Source organism: Silurus meridionalis, chromosome 19 (assembly GCF_014805685.1).
Source record: "Silurus meridionalis isolate SWU-2019-XX chromosome 19, ASM1480568v1, whole genome shotgun sequence".
Classification (NCBI taxonomy): Eukaryota; Metazoa; Chordata; class Actinopteri; order Siluriformes; family Siluridae; genus Silurus; species Silurus meridionalis.
In genome coordinates this window covers 5,456,097-5,480,148 of record NC_060902.1, presented here as the reverse complement: position 1 = coordinate 5,480,148, position 24,052 = coordinate 5,456,097, and the positions used below count along the sequence as shown (strand labels likewise).

General features: G+C 36.1%; 1 protein-coding gene across 19 annotated transcripts in view; it reads right to left on the bottom strand.

The window, feature by feature from the left end:
- The window catches only part of grip2b (glutamate receptor interacting protein 2b), a 189,287-nt gene that overhangs the window by 51,583 nt on the left and 113,652 nt on the right, over positions 1–24,052 (bottom strand). For 7 of the 19 annotated variants that reach the window (XM_046875130.1, XM_046875124.1, XM_046875133.1 and 4 more), the window contains exons 1-7: positions 21,643–22,414; positions 20,252–20,755; positions 6,987–7,067; positions 4,430–4,565; positions 2,280–2,425; positions 367–453; positions 117–192 (exon numbers count right to left, since the gene is read on the bottom strand). In XM_046875130.1, the coding sequence (XP_046731086.1) occupies positions 117–192; positions 367–453; positions 2,280–2,425; positions 4,430–4,565; positions 6,987–7,067; positions 20,252–20,447 (722 nt within the window). In that variant the 5' untranslated portion in view covers positions 20,448–20,755; positions 21,643–22,414. Of the gene's footprint in view, positions 1–116; positions 193–366; positions 454–2,279; positions 2,426–4,429; positions 4,566–6,986; positions 7,068–19,243; positions 19,680–20,251; positions 20,756–21,642; positions 22,415–24,052 lie in introns of those variants that run through there. The other 12 variants (XM_046875134.1, XM_046875131.1, XM_046875135.1 and 9 more) reach the window with 7 other exon arrangements.

The window sequence follows — 24,052 nt, the reverse complement described above, 5'->3', positions numbered from 1 at the left end:
CGTATATTGAGTGTATATTACTTACTCACTGAATTAAAAGCATTTTTTAACAGGTTGAAATATACGCGGTTTACATTTACCTGTCAGCAGGGCAGATTCAATATTTTAAACATTACCTGTCAGCAGGGCCTCCGGGCCGAACGTATGTAACTACAAGTGGACGAGTCTTGTGCCAGTCTTCATTAGAGCCTCCTTTATAAAACATAAAATAGTGGATTGAAACATTGGCTCATAATAGCCTTTATTAAAATACCACAGCATGCACCAAAGATATTACCATAGCTGTTGCCTGAAATTGCTTAAATGAAATAACATTTAATTTCAAAATCTAGATTTAACACTAATAACACAAGTGTATGCACTTACCCCGCATTACAAAGCCAAAACTATTGCCTTCCTTCTGTAAACAAATCTCGATTGTCTTCGATATAACACCTGAGGTGCTGTCTGGTACTGGAAAAAAAAAGAAAGAAAACAGGACGCAAACAGCGCCAACACACGTTGTTCATTAATTTATCATGTTTTACTGGGGCAGGTGGCCAGCCTGGCAGACAATTCAGCAGATAAACCAACACAAACAGGAAGGTCAGCCAAGATCACTGAGCTTATAAAATGGCTAATACATCTGCCAGACATGCGATGGCCTGTAGAGGGGCCTTTTAGAATTTTACGATCACAAAATTTAAACACGTCCTGAAAAGGGCACCAGGTAAACAACCACATGCGGACCAATTTATTACAGAAACTGGGTTGCCTTTATAGCCCATGTAGTGATGGATGATGAATGTATCTACAGCTGAGTGCCCACTACAGAGCTATCAAAAAAAAAAAAAAATGGCCTTAATCCGTTTAAAGTTTTAATGCTCTATCGGCAATAGAACTGAACTCGGGAAGTATTTTCCTATTGTACAATAAAATATATATTTTTAAATATGAGAGTTATGGAGTTTTTTGTCAAATAAAACACATCTGTTATTTAAGAAATACAATGACTTGTTACTAGATGAGGTGTTATGATGCTTTATTAATTTTCGATATCAGCATGTTTATTTTATTCTTCTTATATGACAACTTACACTCGAAATAAATAAATACTCGAACACCACATCATACTTTTTATCCATCTACAATTACATCTAATGTGGAATGTTATCAGGAGGTATAAACTGTTGTTTGTTTATAATGTATTAGTACAAGCACATTAGTATAAACCTATTATTTGTCTTGCAGCTAGAACTTTTATTAGCAGCTAGAGCTGTTATTTCAGAAACTAGCTCAACACTGACTAATTAATTATTAATTAATAAAATTGAGTATTTAAACATAAGAAAATTATACAGAACTTCAACTTAACCCCTGAGATGGCTACAGTATATGCACAGTATTTAGTAAGATTTATTCTATTTTAATAGCGGTATGTTTTTGTTTAATTCCTCTTATACCACAACAATTTAAAAACTACAATTGTATATTTATTAAAGAACTTTTTTCCACCATTCTTTTTATCCATGCACATGGACATCTAATGTGGAATGTTATCAACTATTGTTTCCTCATCAGTTCCACTTCTATTTCAATCTTGAAAAAATAAATACAGCTTGTAATGTGATGCAAAATCAAATATCATAAAGTTATTACTATGGAAACAAAAACATACAGTATAAGACCAAGCACATTATTATAAACCTATGATTTGTTTAGCAGGTAGAACTTTTATAGAGCTTTTTATACTTTTTTAAACTTTTTATAGAGCTGCTGTTTCATGAGAATTTAAAAGTGTAAGAGTATAAGCAGATTAAAATATACTGTAGTTACACTTTAAATTGTTCAGGTAAATGCTAAACATTGGGCAATCTGTTTCATCACTTGTTAGCTACATTAGCCTTAAAACAAAAAAGCAAACTTCAGCTGTTAATGTACTGTCTGGTTCACTACATCGTTAAATAATGAAAAGATTTGAAAGATGAATTTTTGATGAACCATTCATTCCATAATTGCACTGTCATACAATTATAATCACAGCTGATGTGATTTAAAAGTCCTACACTGCCTAATCATGGTTTTTCCATAAAATAAAAAAATCTATAAAAAATGTAATAATAGAATGAATAATTTATTTGATGAATATTTCATTTCAAGTTTATACAGTACACTCCAACTTAACCCCTGAAATGGTTAAATGTGTGGCATATAAGTACAGTATTTATCACTTAATACATAGACATAGGAAGAAGCACAATGCCACATGACAAGCAAAGACACAATACTCTACTTCCTACCGGCTGGAGGCAGCTCATACTCCACTTCCAGCACAACACGCTCGCCCACGTTCTTCAGCAGGCTGATGATCTCATCATGACGCAGCTTAGTCAGATTGATGCCGTTCACTGACTTTATATAGTCACCCACGTTCAGCTGGTCACTCCTGGAGCACAGTTTGTGTAGGATTTCATTCATTATTGTAGATAGTACAACATAGTAAAGTCTGGTCATCTGTTATTTAAATTAAAAATAATTTCAATGCATTAGTTCTTCCATTTGTGTGAGTTAAGAGATTTTTGAGATCAGATATTGCTCTTTTCTGTTGAATGGAAAGTCTTCCAGAGTGAGAAGTCTTTATCTGATGTTGAACAAGCCAGAGGACATAAACATATGCTAATTTAGATGCTAATTAGAGAAATGAACACTGTTTATTCACATCGTCCTTTGGGCTTGCATGACCTAGCATAGTGATGCTTCATCAAAATGTGTAAGCAATCCAACTTCCTTCATTCCAGCTATGGGGAGTAACAACATAATCCTTATCACTGAATTCAATTCTGTTTCATTTACTTTACTTAGAAAGCTATTTATATGCTAAAATGTTCATTGTGTTGAGTATGTGTATTGAAACGGATTATTTTATGGCAGTAATGGTATGTTACCATTTTATTACATTGGGCGTTTTTTAACTGATTTCAAATCCAATCCATTACTATCCATTATTTGCCTAAACGCAAGAAAAACATTGTGAAAGATTCACATGGAGATGATTCTTGGCACAGGCATGGACAGTTATGTTTCTATAGGCAGTTGGTAGGTGTGTACACAGACAGGGATGACTACAAACATATGACTGTAGACATACAGGGATGAGTACACGCAGAAAGGGATAAGTGTAGGGAGAAAAGTATGAGTATAGATATACAGAGATGAGTACATGCAGCAAGGGATAAGTGTAGGGAGAAAAATATAAGTATAGATATACAGGGATGAGTACACGCAGAAGAGGATGAGTGTAAAGAGAAACATATGACTATAGACAAACATGGATGAGTATACGCAGAATAGGATGAGTGTACGGAGAAACATATGACTATAGACAAACAGGGATGAGTATACACAGAATGGGGTGTACAGAGAAACATATGACTATAGACAAAGAGAAGGAGAAATGCACCCAGACAGGAATGAATGTAAACAAATACAAATCTGTGCACACAGATGTGGTTGAGTGAGGGCAAATAGGGATGTTTGAACACTGACAGGGAGGTTTGTAGGCGGATAGGGATGTGTACAGAGAAAGAGATAAGTGTAGCACATACGAATGTATGTATACATATAGAGATAAATGCAGGCGGATACATAGGTATACACAGGCAGGGATAAGTAGGTAGATATAAATGATCAAACAGGGTTGAATGTATGAAGATAGGGGTTTGTGAACACAGGGAAGGAAAAATAAAAGCAAATAAGATTGATCATAGTCAGACAAGGACGAGTATTGACAGACAGCAACAAGTGTTGAGAAAAAAGGACATGAATTAACAGATGAAGAAGAATAAAGAATAGATAAAGAATATACTTTAGTTGTCACATATACATTACAGCACAGTGAAATTAATTTCTTCCTATGTCCCAGCTTGTTTGAAACCTGGGGTCAGAGCAGAGGGTCAGCTATGGTACAGTGCCCTTGGAGCACAGAGGGTTAGGATCCATGCTCAAGAGCCCAAGAGTGGCAACTTGACAATACCGTGGTTGGAACCTCTGACCTCCCAGCACCTTAACCACTTAGCTACCACTTCCCAGGTATTATAGACAGACAGGGCAAATTTTGACAGATATGAATGACTTGGGAAAAGAGAGAAAAATACATGGGGACAAGTATAGAGAGGATTGAGTCCAGATTGACTGGGGTTTTCTTTTAAGGTTATAAAAAAACCCTTCTTGCATTTATTTTAGCCAGGAAAAAAAAAGATTCAAGCCTAGTCAAATTAGCAGCATATTGGCACCATACCAATATATTATGCCAGGATGAAAGTAAAACCCTTTAACTGGAGATTTTATATTTTATGTTCATTTATGTAAGTGTAAATTTAACACTGAATTGTGTGGATTTTATCACTAATTTTGCTGTATGTGCACATGTGTGTGTGTGTGTACACGCCACCTGGCTGCAAGGCCTCCTGGTCTGAGGTTGGAGACGCGAGGTTTGCCATCTTTGTCTGTTCCACCTGAGATGGTGAGGCCCAGTGTGCTGCCCTCCTTCTTAATCAGCTCCACTAGCGTCACCCCCCGCAGCTCTTCTGCCCAAAAACACAAGAGCCAAACACACAGCCCGAGCCAAAGACCCAGAGTCAACAACACAATAATAACAATAATAACAACAATAATAATAATAATAATAATAATAATAATAATAATAATAATACAATGACCACATTATAAAACTGCCACTGATTTATGCAGCATGACAGCAGGCAGTCATTAACCCTTACCCCCTGTACACATGTGGGCTACTTATAATAAAATCCCACTTTTAGTGCAGAACAGAAATATGTGATATTTACATACTCAAAACTTTACACATAACTTGACTCACTACTGTTTATTCACTAATGTAAAGCTTGACTATCATTTTTATGCACAGATTATAAGAAATTACAAATGTGGCAAGGGTATTAAACATCATTTTTCCAGCTATATAAAAAGAAGTTAGAAAAGCACTTAGAAAATGAAGATATACTGTAGACAGACAAACTCCACCCCCTAAACCCCTTGAAAGAGTGAAAATGTATAATTGTTTATGACAATAATTTTTACATAGAAAATAACAATACAGATAACAAGACCTTTCCATCTTGCATTGAAGGTAAAAAAGTTCTTCAATGGGCAAAACTTTCATCGCTTGAAACTACAGGTTTTTCATCAACAGTTCACATCCTGGAAACTATAAGCAATAATGACTTTTTAGTAGTAGGGCTGTTAAAACAAGTGAGATACCAGCATGAGGGTAGGATTTTAATTATCAGCAAGCTCTATTAAAGATTTGCTTTCGAATTGAGACCTGATATTCCCGGTCAATCTGTAAAACCTAATTACAACTAATTATGTGCATTTAAAGAGGCAATAACTCTTCCAAGCAGCATTCCCATAGAACTAATTTTCTCTTAGAAAAACACTCAATATTCCTAGACATGATAAACCACAGATTTTAATCCCAGCATTTGCATCTGAGAATGAATTAAAATAAACATTTAATTAAATGGCAAATGTTGGACGGCTGTTTCACAAAGCTTGGAGGGGCCGTGATGGTGTGTATTGTGTGTTTAACCACAGAATAAACAGCTCTTCAAACAAAAAAAGCCATTAAGCCTGCAGTGTGCTTGCATGCTCACTTCACCAAGCTTTAAATATTACCTTTCCACAAAACATGAAAGAGAGCTGAGGTGCCTGTGACCATTTAAACTCAAGTTAAAAACAATTAAGTCGAAAGTACAATTAAATATTTATTGCTTCCAAACTTTATTTTAATGCACCCAATATATATTTGATAAAATATGATATTTAAAATTTCGATGATCTGAAGAGATTGTAGCTCTCTTCAGAAGAAATGACATATGAAAGAATTTCATATCGATTTAATAGTTATTGTTATGGCATTTGCAAAAGTAGTGGCTATGCTAGATAAAGCAGGATCTGAACAAATGACCAAAATGGTGTTTTATTTTATCATTAACCTACTATACAAGTGCATTTTATTGTCCATTCTATAAAATAAAGTCAAGGCAAAGCAATTTAAAACCCATTACGTTTTACTGTCAACTCAGCGAATCCAATTATGACAAGATGGTCAACTGCTCGTTTAATTGAGCTGGCCTGGCATTGAGCTGAATTATGTCTTCTTATGCCTGGTGCACTACAGAGAAATTCTTGCACTGTTTAAAACAGGACAGTGACTTAGACAGACACAGAGTTATGAAAAGAAAACTAGGGGGAAACGCTGTAAGTAAATCGCCAGTGGTATGCATCAAATTCCTAAAGCTCAGGATCTCAAACAAGCAACTAAACCATCATGGCAGGAAGTGTGCTGAAACCCGTACAGCATTATGGATAAACGTCCTCAAAGATCAAAAGAACGAAAGAAAGAGAGCGGCAATAACACTGAATCATGAAAGTTCAGGGAGCTGGGAGAAAAAGCAAAAAGAGCTTAATACACTATTAAAATATCAAAATTATCATCCCAATCGGAATAAAAAATAATAAAAACGGTTCAAGAACCTATTGAGCTGTATGAATGTGTGGTCTCCGGTTTGCTCACAAAAAAAATTACTCTGTAGATAGAATTTTGTGAACAATATACTATAAATATAGCAGAAAAATTCCAACCAGCTTAGTACAGAATCCACTAATAAAAAACCTAAAATTCCACCTAATAGTGATATACACATTCCATGCCAAAGCCCAAAGACAACAGGAACAAACCTGTAACGTCCTGTAAATGGGTGACCAGTGAAATAAGACAAATGTTTTGAAATGTAAAGCATCTTTTTAATGAATCTTAAGAGAATTAATAAAACTAAGAGAAAGAGACTACGAGAAACCGATAGACAGACAAACTGTGTATGTGTGGTGTGTGTGTGTGTGTGTGTGTGTGTGTGTGTGTGTGTGTGTGTGTGTGTGTGTGAGAGGGAGGGTGGGGGGATGGGGGGGAATTGGTAGTGTACCTGGGATGCTCTGTCTTCTGGAAATAAGGGAACTGTCAGGCCCTGTAGATTCCTTGTTGCCTTTGGAATAAGGCCCATCATCTGACAAGCAAGAAACACATAGACATGTTACAAATTGAGAACCAAAGACCTGTTTTTCTTGCTTTAAATAATAATAACAAAAAGAAAAGAAAAGAAAAGAAAAGAAAGAAAAGAAGACGAAGAATATGAAGTAATTTCAATTGCATGTGATGCTGTGTATTGTTGTGTATGTAATACATACATTTCAATATGATTTTGACATTTCAATGTTTATTTCTTTTCTTCTTCTCCCTCTTATTATTACTATTAATATTATCATCTAATAATATAAAATTTTATATATATATATATATATATATATATATATATATATATATATATATATATATATATATATATTTCTTTATTTTCATGACTATGAAAATTGTAGAGTCACACTGAAGGCATCAAAACTATGAATTAACACGTGAATTATATACATAACAAAAAAGTGTGAAACAACTGAAAATATGTCATATTGTAGGTTCTTCAAAGTAGCCACCTTTTGCTTAGGTTACTGCTTTGCACACTCTTGGCATTCTCTTGATGCCTACTTTGAAGAACCTACAATATGACATATTTTCAGTTCACTTTTTTGTTAAAGGTGTCCAAACTTTTGGTCTGTACTGTATATCTAATATATATAAACTTTTGGTCTGTACTGTATATATATATATATATATATATATATATATATATATATATATATATATATATATATATATATATATAACTCTTTGAATGAGAAGGTGTGTCCAAACTTTTGATCTGTACTATATATATATATATATATATATATATACAGTGAGGAAAATAAGTATTTGAACACCCTGCTATTTTGCAAGTTCTCCCACTTAGAAATCATGGAGGGTCTGAAATTGTCATCGAGGTGCATGTCCACTGTGAGAGACATAATCTTAAAAAAAAAAATCCAAAAATCACAATATATAATTTTTAAAATATTTAATTGTATGATACAGCTGCAAATAAGTATTTGAACACCTGTCTATCAGCTAGAATTCTGACCCTCAAAGACCTGTTAGTCTGCCTTTAAAATGTCCACCTCCACTACATTTATTATCCTAAATTAGATGCACCTGTTTGAGGTCATTAGCTGCATAAAGACACCTGTCCACCCCATACAATCAGTAAGAATCCAACTACTAACATGGCCAAGACCAAAGAGCTGTCCAAAGACACTAGAGACAAAATTGTACACCTCCACAAGGCTGGAAAGGGCTACGGGAAATTGCCAAGCAGCTTGGTGAAAAAGGTCCACTGTTGGAGCAATCATTAGAAAATGGAAGAAGCTAAACATGACTGTCAATCTCCTCGGACTGGGGCTCCATGCAAGATCTCAGCTCGTGGGGTCTCAATGATCCTAAGGAAGGTGAGAAATCAGCCCAGAACTACACGGGAGGAGCTGGTCAATGACCTGAAAAGAGCTGGGACCACCGCTTCCAAGGTTACTGTTGGTAATACACTAAGACGTCATGGTTTGAAATCATGCATGGCACGGAAGGTTCCCCTGCTTAAACCAGCACATGTCCAGGCACGTCTTAAGTTTGCCAATGACCATTTGGATGATCCAGAGGAGTCATGGGAGAAAGTCATGTGGTCAGATGAGACCAAAATAGAACTTTTGGGTCATAATTCCACTAAACGTGTTTGGAGGAAGAAGAATGATGAGTACCATCCCAAGAACACCATCCCTACTGTGAAGCATGGGGGTGGTAGCATTATGCTTTGGGGGTGTTTTTCTGCACATGGGACAGGGCGACTGCACTGTATTAAGGAGAGGATGACCGGGGCCATGTATTGTGAGATTTTGGGGAACAACCTCCTTCCCTCAGTTAGAGCATTGAAGATGGGTCGAGGCTGGTTCTTCCAACATGACAATGACCAAGCACACAGCCAGGATAACCAAGGAGTGGCTCTGTAAGAAGCATATCAAGGTTCTGGCATGGCCTAGCCAGTCTCCAGACCTAAACCCAATAGAAAATCTTTTGAGGGAACTCAAACTCCGTGTTTCTCAGTGACAGGCCAGAAACCTGACTGATCTAGAGAAGATCTGTATGGAGGAGTGGGCCAAAATCCCTCCTGCAGTGTGTGCAAACCTGGTGAAAAACTACAGGAAACTTTGACCTCTGTAATTGCAAACAAAGGCTACTGTACCAAATATTAACATTGACTTTCTCAGGTGTTCAAATACTTATTTGCAGCTGTATCATACAAATAAATAGTTAAAAAAATCATATATTGTGATTTCTGGATTTTTTTTTTAGATTATGTCTCTCACAGTGGACATGCACCTACGATGACAATTTCAGACCCCTTCATGATTTTTAAGTGGGAGAACTTGCAAAATAGCAGGGTGTTCAAATACTTATTTTCCTCACTGTATATATATATATATATATATATATATATATATATATATATATATATATATATATATATATATATATATGCTTTACAATTTTTGGAAAAAAAATACGCATGAACCGGGTACAGATTTGCACAAATGCCACACCAGAAAGGGTTATGCAAGACCAGTAACAATGATGGGACCATATTTCTTGCCTTCAATTCAAGTGACAGACACTTATCTGACATTGCACTCTATCCACAGCAAGCAGGCAGACACACTATACTGATTGAAGATCAAAGCCACAAATCACGCTCACCGTGTACAGCTCCACCACCACCACAACCACTACCACCACCATGGGAGAATTTAATCAAGGACCAAACTATCCAAATACACACAGACACAAAAGAGGAAAATGGAACTTACAAAATGCAAGAAACCAACACTCATGAAAACAAGTAGAAGTTCCTTATAAATGTGGGATTAAACCTTTAATTCAATGTTGAAAATGGTCAGGTGTCCACATATTTTTGGAAAATACTGTAGCCGACTCAACAAATCATAATAAAACCATTCGGACTGCTGTGGTATCAAACTGCTTAGTCTTTATGAGGACGTGCTTCTCCTTTTGAACAGATACATGATTCATGTGCACCACAGTTTTCATTGCATTTTAACTTGCTACATAAATTAATACTCCCCGTGCAAGCCTCAGGCCTGCCATCAATAAGCATTTCCTAAAGTTTTCATAGTGCTCTTAGCTAAGCTCTTCATCTGTTACTTCATAACACCTGCAGGAGAAACACATCATTAATGAACTCTGAAATAGTATCACCTGGAGCCATCACAGTTAGTGAGTGCTCATGTGATTCTTGGAGATGAGTTGTGAATTTGCAAAACATTCAGAGAACTCATGCAGGTAGAAATGAGACACAGGTAAAAAATTATGAACCTTGTGGTTGAATAAAACAGCAGAGGCCTTTATAGCCAGAGAACTTTTCTTCTCTTTCGCCCAGTCAATGACAATATACTATAGGTTAATACAAATGTCCACAGAAATTCAACATGTAGCATAAAAAAAATCAATCGTCGTAGAAAACGTTTCGCTACACAAAACATTGCACCAAAGACATTATGTAATGCTCTAAACAGATCTTTACAGTGTATTGTGCACTGATAAACAATGTAAGTACAGTATATGTTATATGTTATATGTTAAATGTTATATATATATATATATATATATATATATATATATATATATATATATATATATATATATATATATATATATATATAGGCTCATTACTAGTCACTGGTCACTGGAAGTGTCTCTTCAAGCACAGCACTGCAAATAGCAAATTTAATGTTATAATGTAATGTAGCATCATAATGCATTATTTTTTTGTACCCGAATATACAAAAATACAATGAATTGCCCGAGTCACATTTTCAATATTGTCTCCGATCAGAACATTTTCATTTACTTCAGTGGGTAGAAAATTTCCATTTTATTAACATGCTTAAAATATTGGCTAATGGGGTCTCTAATGGGGTCTAGTGTTAAAATAATTAATTGCTCCAATGACAGGGAATAAGACTTTTCAGCACTTTGACTAAGACTTTTGCACCAAAACCACTTGGGTAAAAAAAAAAACTGTATATAGCCAGTTTAAATATAATGATCCCATAATAATAATCTGCAGTTGCCTTATTGTTTAGAACACAATGATGTTGGATTCTAATTTCTGATTGGCCAGAAAATCATTGTAACATGGTAAAACATTTTTTATAACATGATATGGGCTTACTTGCTACACACAAACATAACTGAATAACTATAACATGTTCATTAATTTTTTTTAATTAAATACATTGTAAAATAATCAACTTCAGAATGATGAAAGCAAATGCAGTGGATCGGACTTCATTAAAATTCTGTTTCATTTTGAGTTTCTAAAAAGCCTGTAGTAGTGTGTCAAATCAAACGTCTATCTGAAATTATTACACACTGCAAGTCCATAAAAATGTGCATTGCATGATATCTTCATTGAAATTCCAATATAGTGTTTTTGGCTCGCCTACTATTAATTACATCTAGCTAAAAGACCAAGTGTTTGGTACTCATAGTCCTTCATGCCCAGTGCTTTCAAGACAAGCTTCATAAATATACCCCCTACTATCATATTAGCACCCCCAGAAGGTTAAACTACTGAACTGGAATGTGATGTGAGCTACCGATGAACTGGAAAGATCGCAACATCAGGAGTGATAACATTTCTGTTTAGCAGGCAAAATAATTTAGCAACTGAACAATAAGGACTGATGTCGGCTTTCAGAGCAAGCACAGTGAAGAAACAACTTTTCAGCACGTTGTGCTATACTAGCCCTGTCACCCATTCACTGATTCTCTTGCCTTGAACCACTTTTGGTAGGATCTGACCAGTGAGGAAACCAGGAACACCTCATAAGACCTGACATTTTGGAGATGCTCTAAACTAGTCATCACAATGGCCTCAATTTATTAACGTCCAGAACTGATTGCTCACATGCTGCCTAATATATCCCACTCCTTTGGCTGGTGATAGCTAGCTAGCTATCCATCCATCTAATAATCCATATTAGTAAAGTTAAATGCTTTATAAATCACACCAATTTGAACATACTGTCATAGAATATATACTGTAGTAAAGTATATCTAAATGCTTCCATACACACACTACACTACACATCTCAAAAAAGCTATTAGGTCGCTCTGTGGATACTTGCCACAGCTAAGGTCAATCGTATTCTGCTGACAATAATGTGATGTGCGAGTGACTAAGCCTGCTAAATCATCAGATCATTTCAAGAAAGACCAAAGACTTAAAGTTTTAATAGGAATGAAGGAGCAGACGCTGCATAATAAGGAATTAGTATTCACACACACATTCTGGTCGTGAGGTATTTATATGTGTGTGTGTGTGTGTGTGTGTGTGTGTGTGTGTGTGTGTGTGTGTACATTATATATACAAACCCGATTCCAAAAAAAGTTGGGACACTGTACAAATTGTGAATAAAATCAAAATGCAATGATGTGGAAGTTTAGAATTTCAATTATTCAGAATACAACATAGATGACATATCAAATGCTTAAACTGAGAAGATGTCTAATTTTAAGGGAAAAATTAGTTGATTTAAAATTTCATGGCATCAACACATCTCAAAAAAGTTGGGACAAGGCCATGTTTACCACTAAGTGGCATCCCCTCTTCTTTTTATAACAGTCTGCAAAGTCTGCGGACTGAGGAGACAAGTTGCTCAAGTTTAGGAATAAGAATGTTGTCCCATTCTTGTCTAATACAGTATTCTAGTTGCTCAACTGTCTCAGGTCTTCTTTCTTTGTCTTCCTCTTTATGAGTAAGATTTATGAGTAATGTTTTCTATGGGTAAAAGATCTGGACTGCAGGCTGGCCATTTCAGTACCCGGATCCTTCTTCTATGCAGCCATGATGTTGTAATTGATGCAGTATGTGGTCTGGCATTGTCATGTTGGAAAATGCAAGGTCTTCCCTGAAAAAGACAACGTCTGGGTGGGAGCAGATGTTGTTCTAGTACTTGGATATACCTTTCAGCATTGATAGTACCTGTCTAGATGTGTAAGCTGCCCATGCCACACGCACTCATGCAACCCCATACCATCAGAGATGCAAGCTTCTTAACTGAGCGCTGAAAACAACTTGAGTTGTCCTTATCCTCTTCAGTCATGACATGGCGTCCCAGTATTCCAAAAAGAACTTAAAATTTTGATTCGTGTGTCCACAGGACAGTTTTCCACTTTGCCACAGTCCATTTTAAATGAGCCTTGGCCCAGAGAAAACGCCTGCGCTTCTGGATCATGTTTAGATATGGCTTCATTTTTGACCTATAGAGTTTTAGCCGGCAATGGCGAATGGCATGGTGGATTGTGTTCACCGACAATGTTTTCTGGAAGTATTCCTGAGCCCATATTGTGATTTCCATTACTGTAGCATTCCTGTATGTGATGCAGTGCTGTCTAAGGGCCCGAAGATCACGGGCATCCAGTATGGTTTTCCGGCCTTACACACAGAGATTGTTCCAGATTCTCTGACTCTTTGGATGATATTATGCACAGTTGATGATGATAACTTCAAACTCTTTGCAATTTTTCTGATATTGCTCCACTATTTTCGCCGCAGCATTGGGGGAATTGGTGATCCTCTGCCCATCTTGACTTCTGAGAGACACTGCCGCTCTAAGAGCGGCCAGCTGTCCCAACTTTTTTGGAATGTGTAGCTCTCATAAAATCCAAAATAAGCCAATATTTGGCATGACATTTCAAAATGTCTCACTTTCAACATTTGATACAGTATGTTATCTATAATCTATTGTATATAAAATATAAGTTTATGGAATTTGTAAAATATTGCATTCCTTTTTTGTTCACAAATTGTACAGTGTCCCAACTTTTTTGGAATCTGGTTTGTATATATATATATATATATATATATATATATATGTGTGTGTGTGTGTGTGTGTGTGTGTGTGTGTGTGTGTGCGTGCGTGTGTGTGTGTGTGTGTGTGTGTGCACTGTATGAATGATATTAGTGGCATCGCTCAACAGTCAGATTAGTGAGTGGCACTAACATGTCTCGTCTCGCTCCTTTAATACACAGATACTTAGTCATATCAGCCGATGAGAGGCTTCATTCTAATCCGACTGCCTGGGGGTTTTGGAAATCCTCCCCAGTCACCTATCAAAGATTTAACTGTGGCATGCTCTGAACTCATAGAATTTGGTTGTAAGGTGAGGTTCTCACAGGAAGAAGATTCTCAAAGTCATATCAACGTAGGCTCGAAGAGAAAAAGACATGCACAATCTAACCAGACTTCCAGCTTTATTCAAATAATTTAATTAATAATTTAGTTAATAGAACTGGATGATGGGAGTACTGTCTTGGAAACCAGTAGCACAAAATACTGTAGGAATATACCCCAGACAGCACTCCAGTCCCTCACAGGGCACTGTATACACCTAGGGATAATGTAATGTTATCCCACCTACTAGTATGTTTTTGGAAAGTGGGAGTAAACCCATGTAGACATGGTGAGTGCATGTAAAACTCACAGTAAACCAAGCTCTTATTGAATACAATGTGTAGTCTTATATATAGCTCCAATTTTTGCCATTTATTTTCAGAACCACCAGTCACATTGGGAACACTCGTGCACGTACTCAAGAGCTTCAGTTAATTTTGACATCAAACATGGCGGAAATGGCATCTCAGGAACAACACAAAATGGTACAAGAAAAACAAACACGACTCAGTAAGTGGCAGCTCTTCAGGCGTAAACACCTTGTTGATAAACATCAGAGGAAAGATGCCAATCTAGCTGAAGTTGACAGGAAGGTTGTAGTAATCTAAATAACTACACCAGACAACCATGGTGAGCAGAAAAACATGTCAGATTTCATATTTATGACACACAGATGCTAGGCTCAGAATTTGGCATTCACTATATTGAGCCAATATGCCTTGTTTAGCTAGTGGTGATGGTGAATGTCTTTTTGTTTTTTGTTTTTGCTTTCTGATATCAGCATGATAATATACCATTTCACAAAGCAGAAGGCACCTCAAACTGGTTTCCTAAACATTACAATGAAGTGTACTTCAGTGGCCTCCATAGTCACAAGATCTAAATCCAATACAACACTGTTGAGATGTAATAGCATAGCACCTGCAGCTGAAAAATCTGCAGCAATTATATGATGCAATTATGTCAACATAGACCAGACTCTCAAAGAAATGTTTCCAAAACCTTGTAAAATCTGTGCTATAAACAATCTAGGCTGCTCTGAGACGGAAGCAGGCTCTGCTGGTATATGAAATTCATACATTAACATATCATATTTAAATATATCTCACAATTCTTTACATAGATATAAAAGAGTTACATGACCAGAAATGCAAACTATCTCATTAATGCTAAGCTTGTGCAGGCAATAAGATACTTTGCATCTTAATATGAGTCCAAATGTCAGATCTACACTTTCATCTTGCTCTGTCAAGAACATTTGAATAGAGAAACTTGTGAGTTAGTGTTGTAGGAATGTGTACTGTATGTCTTTCTTATGCATACAAAATCCACCTTTTAAAAAATATCATTAATGCAAATGCATTTAAAATGCAAATTTCTGAACATAACTGGCCATTTTAAAAGATAAAAAGAAATAAAACTGAATCGAATGCAATTATTTTTTTCAATGCAATACTGTTTTAGTATCCTGTACCATTGTTTCACTGCTTTTGTGTTATTCATTTTAAGAGTGTTGTGCTTTTTCTTCATCAAGACTTTCACCTTAATTACCCTACATTATCAGCCCTGAACAGAAAGAACCAGTGTCAGAGAAGAAGAATGCACCATGATGGACAGAAAGTAAGCAGAACACAGCCTTCACACTTCTTAAGATCTCAAACACATATAAACACACACACACAAATGAGATTTGCACTCCTCACAGGTACTAAAGCTGGGAATTACAGACCTAAAAATGTTCCAGGCAATAAACATTATATTGTATGTAGCTGGTTCAATATTGTCAAAAAGAAGATCCCTGTAGCAGAGTAAAAATATTTTACCACAGAAAACGTGTCAAAGAGTTGCGGTCTATTGGTTCCGAAAAGCAAGAAATTCACAGGTCAAAAAATTACCTCAACAAAGTTAGCATCAAGCTATCAGAAGCAAAATCATGCTTTCTATCAAATGTGTCTTTTCAGGGGTATGACTTTTAATCATGATCCTATTTACCATGGCAATGCAAAAAAGATTGTGAATATATCTTGCATATACTGTAGTCCAATCTACGTAGCATTAGGATAAGCTTTAGGATTATAATAAACCAATTATAAAATTGCGAAACCTATTTCTAAAAAAAATACTCATTTTGTTTCTAAATGTTGTCATTCTACTTACAGATGTTGCTTTGTTAAAAAAAACATGCTTAAAATTAGCTATTTAAAATCAAAATGAAGATATGAAGACAATATTTATACTTCCCTAAATAATAAATCCCTATTGATAATATTAATAATATCACTATAATGATATTTTTTAAAAATTCTGTCAAAAAGATATAAACAGTCCTTCTTTCACCACTATCTCCTTTTTCCTCCCTCACCCTCTAAGACACACACTACAAAAACGTGTTATGTTACAAAAAAATGAGGCAAGCGCAAAACCCTGCCATCCGAAGACTTGTGAAAATCTCAGAACCTTAAAAGTGAAGTCTTACTTTTTTCCAAAGCTATAAATTATTTAGCTGTGTATATCTGATTTTTTTTCATTCCTGCTCAGGCCAGGTACTCGTGATCACAGCAGATGAGGAACTTTAGGACTTTGTGGTTTTTACGACTGAAGTAGTTCATACCCAGTGAAGCTTTTGAGGTGTTTGAGAAAAAAGTATGGGGATAGAAATCCAGTGTGATCAAAAAGACATTACCATGACAACCAAGATGTAAACAGTATTAAACATGGACGAAGAGGGACATCTGAGGGACTGATATAATCGGTTCTTACTTTTTTTTTGCCTAGGAACCATAAAACAAGCAAATAAGCAGCCTCATAAAACTGTTATGCTTAGATGTTTTAAATTGTATGCAAGAGGTTAGAAGTTACAGTCAAACCATAAGACGAAGTCAAAACCAGACAAAGTGCATGGACAAACAGTTGTATCACATAATCTCGCAGATATGATCAGATCTTCATTATGAATAATTTTAAACACCCTAAAATATAAACATGTTAAGTTTTCTTTGCATGAGTTGGTTTACTGACTCTAGTGTGACATTATTTTTGGATTTTGGGTTTTAAAGTTATATAACCCAGTTTTGGTAAACAACATGTAGAGTTCCATACTCTACATGTAAGGTAATAAGATATTAGGAGGTTCCTCGTTCGAAGCACAAAGTGGTTCAGTGAAAGATGGACATTACTTCAGCCTAAAGGTGGACCAGACAATCAGACCCTACTGTGACATGCCTTCTTATTGGAATTACCTATGACTGCACGCATGCCATTGTGTCTGCCAGTGAAATAACAAATTTCTGCAAACTGACCTTTGGCCCATTGTGTTCCAGCCTACCTCTCTTGATAAAAGGTGTAATACAATGTGGGCTTTGGGCTGCCACTGCTTTCTTTACCGCAAATTGGGAAAAGGGAAGTAACAACCTGCTAGGAAAAGAGAGAATGCAGCCTGAAATTAGCTCTATTACTTTTCCCTGTGAGGAACTGCCAACCTTTTACAGCATTTAAGCAATGCTGAAATAACACAGACAAGCAATCAATACTACACCAGGCTAATTTCAAGCTTAGGACAGCAAGCATTAATCTGTAAGTCAGGACATCGCAGAGGGACAAAGAATACCATGTAAAGGGACAACAGACAACTGGAAATGGGAGCCAAGATGAAGGAATTAAGTATCATGTAGGCCATGGACTTTCTGTCTAAACTTAACAACTATTTTAGAAATGCTCCAATATAAAAAATTAAATGGATATAAACACATCTGAACCATCTGAAACAATTCTTAAAAAAGGGAAACATCTTAATTTTTTCCGCTCCTGTTCTTTCGGTCTGTATTATCCCTTACCTCAGCACTGAAGCAATTTACTGCAAAATATGTGGTGATTATGCTCATTATTGGGCGAGTAAGACTTCCAAAAAGCATGCAATTATACCAAGTGCACTTTCCCAAACTACCCCCCTGAAATGCATAGTAAAACAAGCAACACAGCATCTGAAAAACAAGCTGCAATTAGTGTAATAAGTAGTTCCCAATTGCTGGATGCATAAAATGAGAGATTCGTCACAGGCAAGACATAAAGGGAAGGGCGGATCACTCGGCTGTACAGTGTGCCATAGTGCTGTGCGTGTGGGAGGAAGAGAAAGGTGAAAGCTGGTAAAATTTTTGTTTGTTCAACTCAATGGCAATACATGAAAGGTACATTGTTTCCTAAAAAGTTGGTGTGGTAAAATGAAATCAAAATGTCAGTGAAAAAAAAAATGTTTTAATCATACTATCAAGTACCCTGAAAAAATATACTAGAAATATCTGCACAATTCTGAATATTTTAATTAACATAATGACTAATGACAGATCAAATCCAAATAATTAAATATACACTATATACACAAAGGTTTGTGGTCATCTGTCCATATGATTGATATGTGCTTTTTAAACATCCTATTTGTTGGAGGCATTAGTAAAGGCATTAGTTAAGTCAGGTACTGATATAGGGTGAAGAGGCCTTGGGTGCAGTCAGCATCCCAATTCATCCCAATGTGTTCAGTGGAGTCTGAGGTCATAAGATTTTAGCAAGGTAGATGTGGGTCTCCTAGTTCAAGTGAAGGGAAAATTTAATGCAACCACATTCAAAGACAGCAACTTTGTGAAGTTGGGATAGTTTTGGGAGAAAAAATATTGTATCGGTATCCCGACATTTTTGTCCATTTAGTGTGGTAGGTAGGCAGGCCAAATTTTAGCTACATGTTTTGAAGTAACTACTGTTTGTAAAGCAATCCATCATAAAATTTTGTACAGAAATTTTTTTCTGCTCTTTAACATGACCCCAATACTAAGAAAAGTTGTTGTATTAAATGCAAATAAAATAAGAATGCAATTATTTGCAAATCTCACAAAACCATATTTTATTTACAATAAAACCAACAAAGGGAGGAATTGTACCATTTGAAGAAAATATAATGCAGTTTTGAATTTGATTGCTTCAACACATCTCCAAGAAGTCAGGACAGGGCTATGTTTACCATTGTGCAGCATTTCCTCTTCCCAGATGTAGTAAAGTCCCGGATGACCCGGACTCTTCTACTTTGAATCCGTTCTGTTGTAATAAATGCAGTATGCAGTTAAGCATTGCCTTGCTGCCATCTGAATGAAAGCATATGTTGATGTTAAACCTTTAGCATAGCATTTATGGTGCCTTGATGTACAACCCTCCTATTCCATAGGAACTAATACACCCTTTGCCTCAGTTCATTTTAAATTTGGCCTAGAAAATATGACTGCATTTCTAGTTTAGGTTTACAATAATTATTCTGAAATTGTGGCAGATCGTTGAAGCTCTATTTTTAATTTCTGAGAGACTCTACCTCAATTAGATATTCTTTTAATACCCACTCATGTTACTGACCTGTTGCCAATTAACTTAATTAGTTGCAAAATGTTCCCCCAGCTGTTCCAACCTGTCCCAACTTTGTTTTGAGACGTGTTGAAACGATTACATTCAAAATGACCTTATTTTTTCGTTGAAATTAGTATTTGCATTATGCATTATTTCATTTATTATTTCATAAAATCAACATTTGATTTTAAATGTACATTTTTAAACATGCGTTTGGTATATTTTCTATGTTCTACTATAAATAAAATATAGGTTTGTGAGATATATGTATATATATGATATATATATGTTGATCATTGTATTCTGTTTTTATTTTTAAATTTTTAGAAACTGAGTTTTGCTTTAACATGTAATTCTTAAGTTTTGCCTGTTCTGTTTTCCTTTAAAGATCATGATGGTAATTTGGTGAATTACTAAACACAGCTGATAACAATTTCTATAAATCTTGCTAGCTAAGTGGGACATCTTCCCACAGTGAATGTTACACTTGGAACAAGGTCTTGGACAGTTCCTGCATCATAGCAAAACAGACATATTCCTGATCAGATTAGTTACTAATCAGATACAGGCTGTCAAAATGCCTGTGCTGTTCCAATGCTATGTTTGGAACAAAAAGATTTCTTCATTTTCTAACCTTTGAGGACAACCAGCATTTCAAAATGTACCCATTGTAGCCTCAGATTCTTGTTCTTAGGTGAAAGGAGTGGTGCTGCTGTTGCTGTTATTGAGTTCTTGTAGTAGTGCAGGTGTTTCCTAATAATGGGGTCAGCAAGTGCAAGTTTTTTAAATGTTGTGCACTTGCAAAATAAAATAAACATAATTTGAAGCATTTAAATGTGTATTCAAAAGCTACTGAAAAATACTTTGCAGCATCGGAACAGTGAAAATCACTCCCATTGTAAGTATTCACACTAGGTGTCTCAGGTACCACATCAAGGATAATTATCAGCATAAATCTCTGACGCACTTCATCACTGCTTTACACACACACACACACACACACACACACACACACACACACACAGACCACCCTCTTCCTCTTTCTTTTTCTCCCCCAGAGGGAGAACATTAGACGGATCGCTGTAGCATGACTCCGGCTTCTGTTCCTCTTGTATGTACCAGAGCCTCTCAGATCCCTCTGCAAATCCCAGAGAGATAACTTGTTCAGTCGTATAGACTCTAAATCACCATGCAATCTGGCAACATTCCAAACTACATAACCAAAGCATTTCCTTATGAGTGATTTTAAACCTTATCAGTACCTTATTAGATAGGAGCTTGGTTTTCCAAAAGTGTTGCAATGCTTGGATGTATTGCACAGCTTGATATGATTGATACACTGGAAATTACCAGGTGTCAAACTTGACCAAATATGATCATGTGTTACTTAATTTGTAAAAAAGACCTGCAATCCTTCACACACAAGTGAAGTTCATACTAATTACATGAGGAATAGAAACACTACATGTCTGTTTTAATAACTATAACAATTATTTGATGAAATGTCTCCATTATAAATAGACAAATTGTTAATATTTTGTAACTCTATACCAAAAGGCAAATTTATAGTATTGTAATTGAAACATTAAAACAAACATTGTAAAAAATACAGGGTTTTTATTAACAGAGCCAAAAACACTATTGTTACTACTAAAGTGTAACAATACTACACATGTACCCATACGGTTTCGTGGGCTCTTTAAGGTACTATCCAACCTTGTACCCTAAATAAGTACTTACATTACATTCTTTAGGTGTCCTCGAAAAAAACCCCACCAACCCCATATGAGTTGACAAGCACATTTTCTCTGAAATAATCACTTTAGCTCATTTTTAACACGTCAACTCTCAAAGCAGTACATAAAAGAAGCAATATTCATTATATCACACATCCTAATTGCAATATCACACAGGAAGGACATTAAATTTATTTATTTATTTTTTATAATAATTCATATGGTAAAGTGCACACTGTATTCACATGCTTTAAAAGACAAAAGCAAATTAAAGAAGTGTGACACTCACCAAAGCTGTTCTTCACTTCTCTCCGCAGTCCACACAACATGTTGGAGTGTGATCCTCACACGCTCACACACACACACACCAACACACACAAACATGCACACAAAGACCGAAGCAAAACTGTAAGTGCTGCAAGAGCAGATTCCCTCTGCCAGAGTGAGGCTGTGTGTGCAGCGACACTCACACGCGTACAGGCTTAGCCACGGTCTACGTAAGCCAGATGAATGAACATCACTTTCTCACTGCAGCATATTTTAGGTTTCGGCTTTATTTGTGACGGTAGATGATATGACAACCATAGCCATTACAAAAGGGATTATAAGGTTGTGTAACTGTGCACTAAATTAAACACAAGTAACAGGTTAATAATTATGTTCTTGTTTTCTTCGTATTGTGTCTTATAGTAACAAATCATTCACTAGGACATTAATGGTGAAAGATTTACATTCATGACCAATTCCAGCTAGAACCATAGACATTCTTGACCAATACCTCCCACTTTCACAAACACTCTAGACCAATCCCTCCCTCACCCATAAAAACTTTTCACCAATCCTACCCACTTCAACCAATATTCTTTGACTTCTTTGACCCCCCATGACTAACCTCTTCCACTCATGCAGCTAATTCTGATTCTATTCACTAACTAATTCCTTTCACTTATGCAAACATGTTTTACAAATCAAACCTGCTCCCATAGATATCCTTGACCAATATCTTCAATATTTCTGACTTTTAAATCCGGCACAATCTTGTAGACATTCTTTCCTATTCACCCCAGCTGATACTCTTGACCAGTCTCAACTTGATCAATCCCAACCATATCCACCAATAATTTTGACCCCTCCCTCTCGCTGTACTTCCTCCCACTCCTTCTAATCCAACCCTCTCTGTCCTGCAGATATTCGTGACCAATCACAGAGCAGGACTGCTGACACTTTTTTTGACAAATACTGCCTGCTTGCACAGACCAACCCTATTTGATCAACCCAAGCCACTATCACATACATTCTTGACTAATCCCAACCACTCTCAAAGTCTTTACCAATCTTGCCTGCAGACATTCTTTCAAATCCTGCCTGCTCCCAAAGACATTAGTGATCAAACCCATCCATTTTAATAGCAACACTCCTGAAGACACTTTTCAACAACCCTGGACATCTCCAAAAAATAAGTCTTGACGAGTCCCATTACTGTTTAGCAATGTACAGTAATCTCCCGTTTTAAAACATTTGCAAGAATATAGCGAGATGAATTTTGTGCAAATTCGTAAAAATACAATACACTGCATCACATTTATAGTGAGTGAATGTACTGTACAGTATTAACATTTCATTTAATTAAATAATTATATTTTTATTAATACATTTCATTATTTCAACATAAAACTCCATAAAAACTATTCCCTATAAGTTTTTTGGTCTATCGTGCTATCCGCGAGAGACCGGGAAAATCATCCAAACAAATTAGTTATGTGGCAAATGCAATTCCGCGATAAACCGGGGGCGCGAGATTCGAACCGCAGTAAAGCGGGGGATTACTGTTTTCTAATGTTTAGCTGTGCACTACAGTAGCTAATCCTTCCTTTGCTCCAGTTTTCGTTTGCAAGTTTTTAGATTAAGATTTGTTTTGAACATTGTACATTCAAAAGTTAACTTTGATACCAATGCTCTTCATACTAACAAATACAGAGGAATTAAAAACAACTCATACATTACACGCACAAGAATTAATCAGCTTTTACCCGACACCAGGATCTGACCTCACTAATGTTCTTGTGGATAAATGGGCAAATTTCCAAAAAGTTGAAGTTATTATAACTGGATTAGGTGTTAAAGAGCACACATTGGAATGCTGGTCATGTGTCTACAAACCTTTGATCACATCATGTACATTTATAAATATTTGCATTTTCCAAAAGACTAATTAGTTTTTAGGTTCAGGAATTCTGTTGAACACATAAAACAAACTGGTTGAGCTGTTGAGAGGAAACTGGATAGGGATGTATGTTTAAGCATTTTGGGGATTTCTTCAGCTAAAAAACATTTGTACATATGACTTAATGAAAAGAAAATGTTTTAAAAGGATAAGGCAATAGAACTGACTATCAAGCATTTGCTGCTGAAGGCGTGAGAGGTCTGCTTTTATCTCCAGCACCTCCCTTGGCCTCTTCTGAAGGTAGAGATGTCTCCATCAAAGATACACACATGTGCCCACACACACACGTTCGGACCACAAACCCACTAATCTCAATCTCTCTCTCTCTCTCTCTCTCTCTCTCTCTCGGTCTTTACTCAATTGACATTGGTTATTGAGCTTACCCAACACTGACCCAGTTATTTTTGGTGACTATGTTGGACCTCCTTATACTATATGCTGCTATAAAGACCGTGCTAAAGCTGGCTCAGTGTAA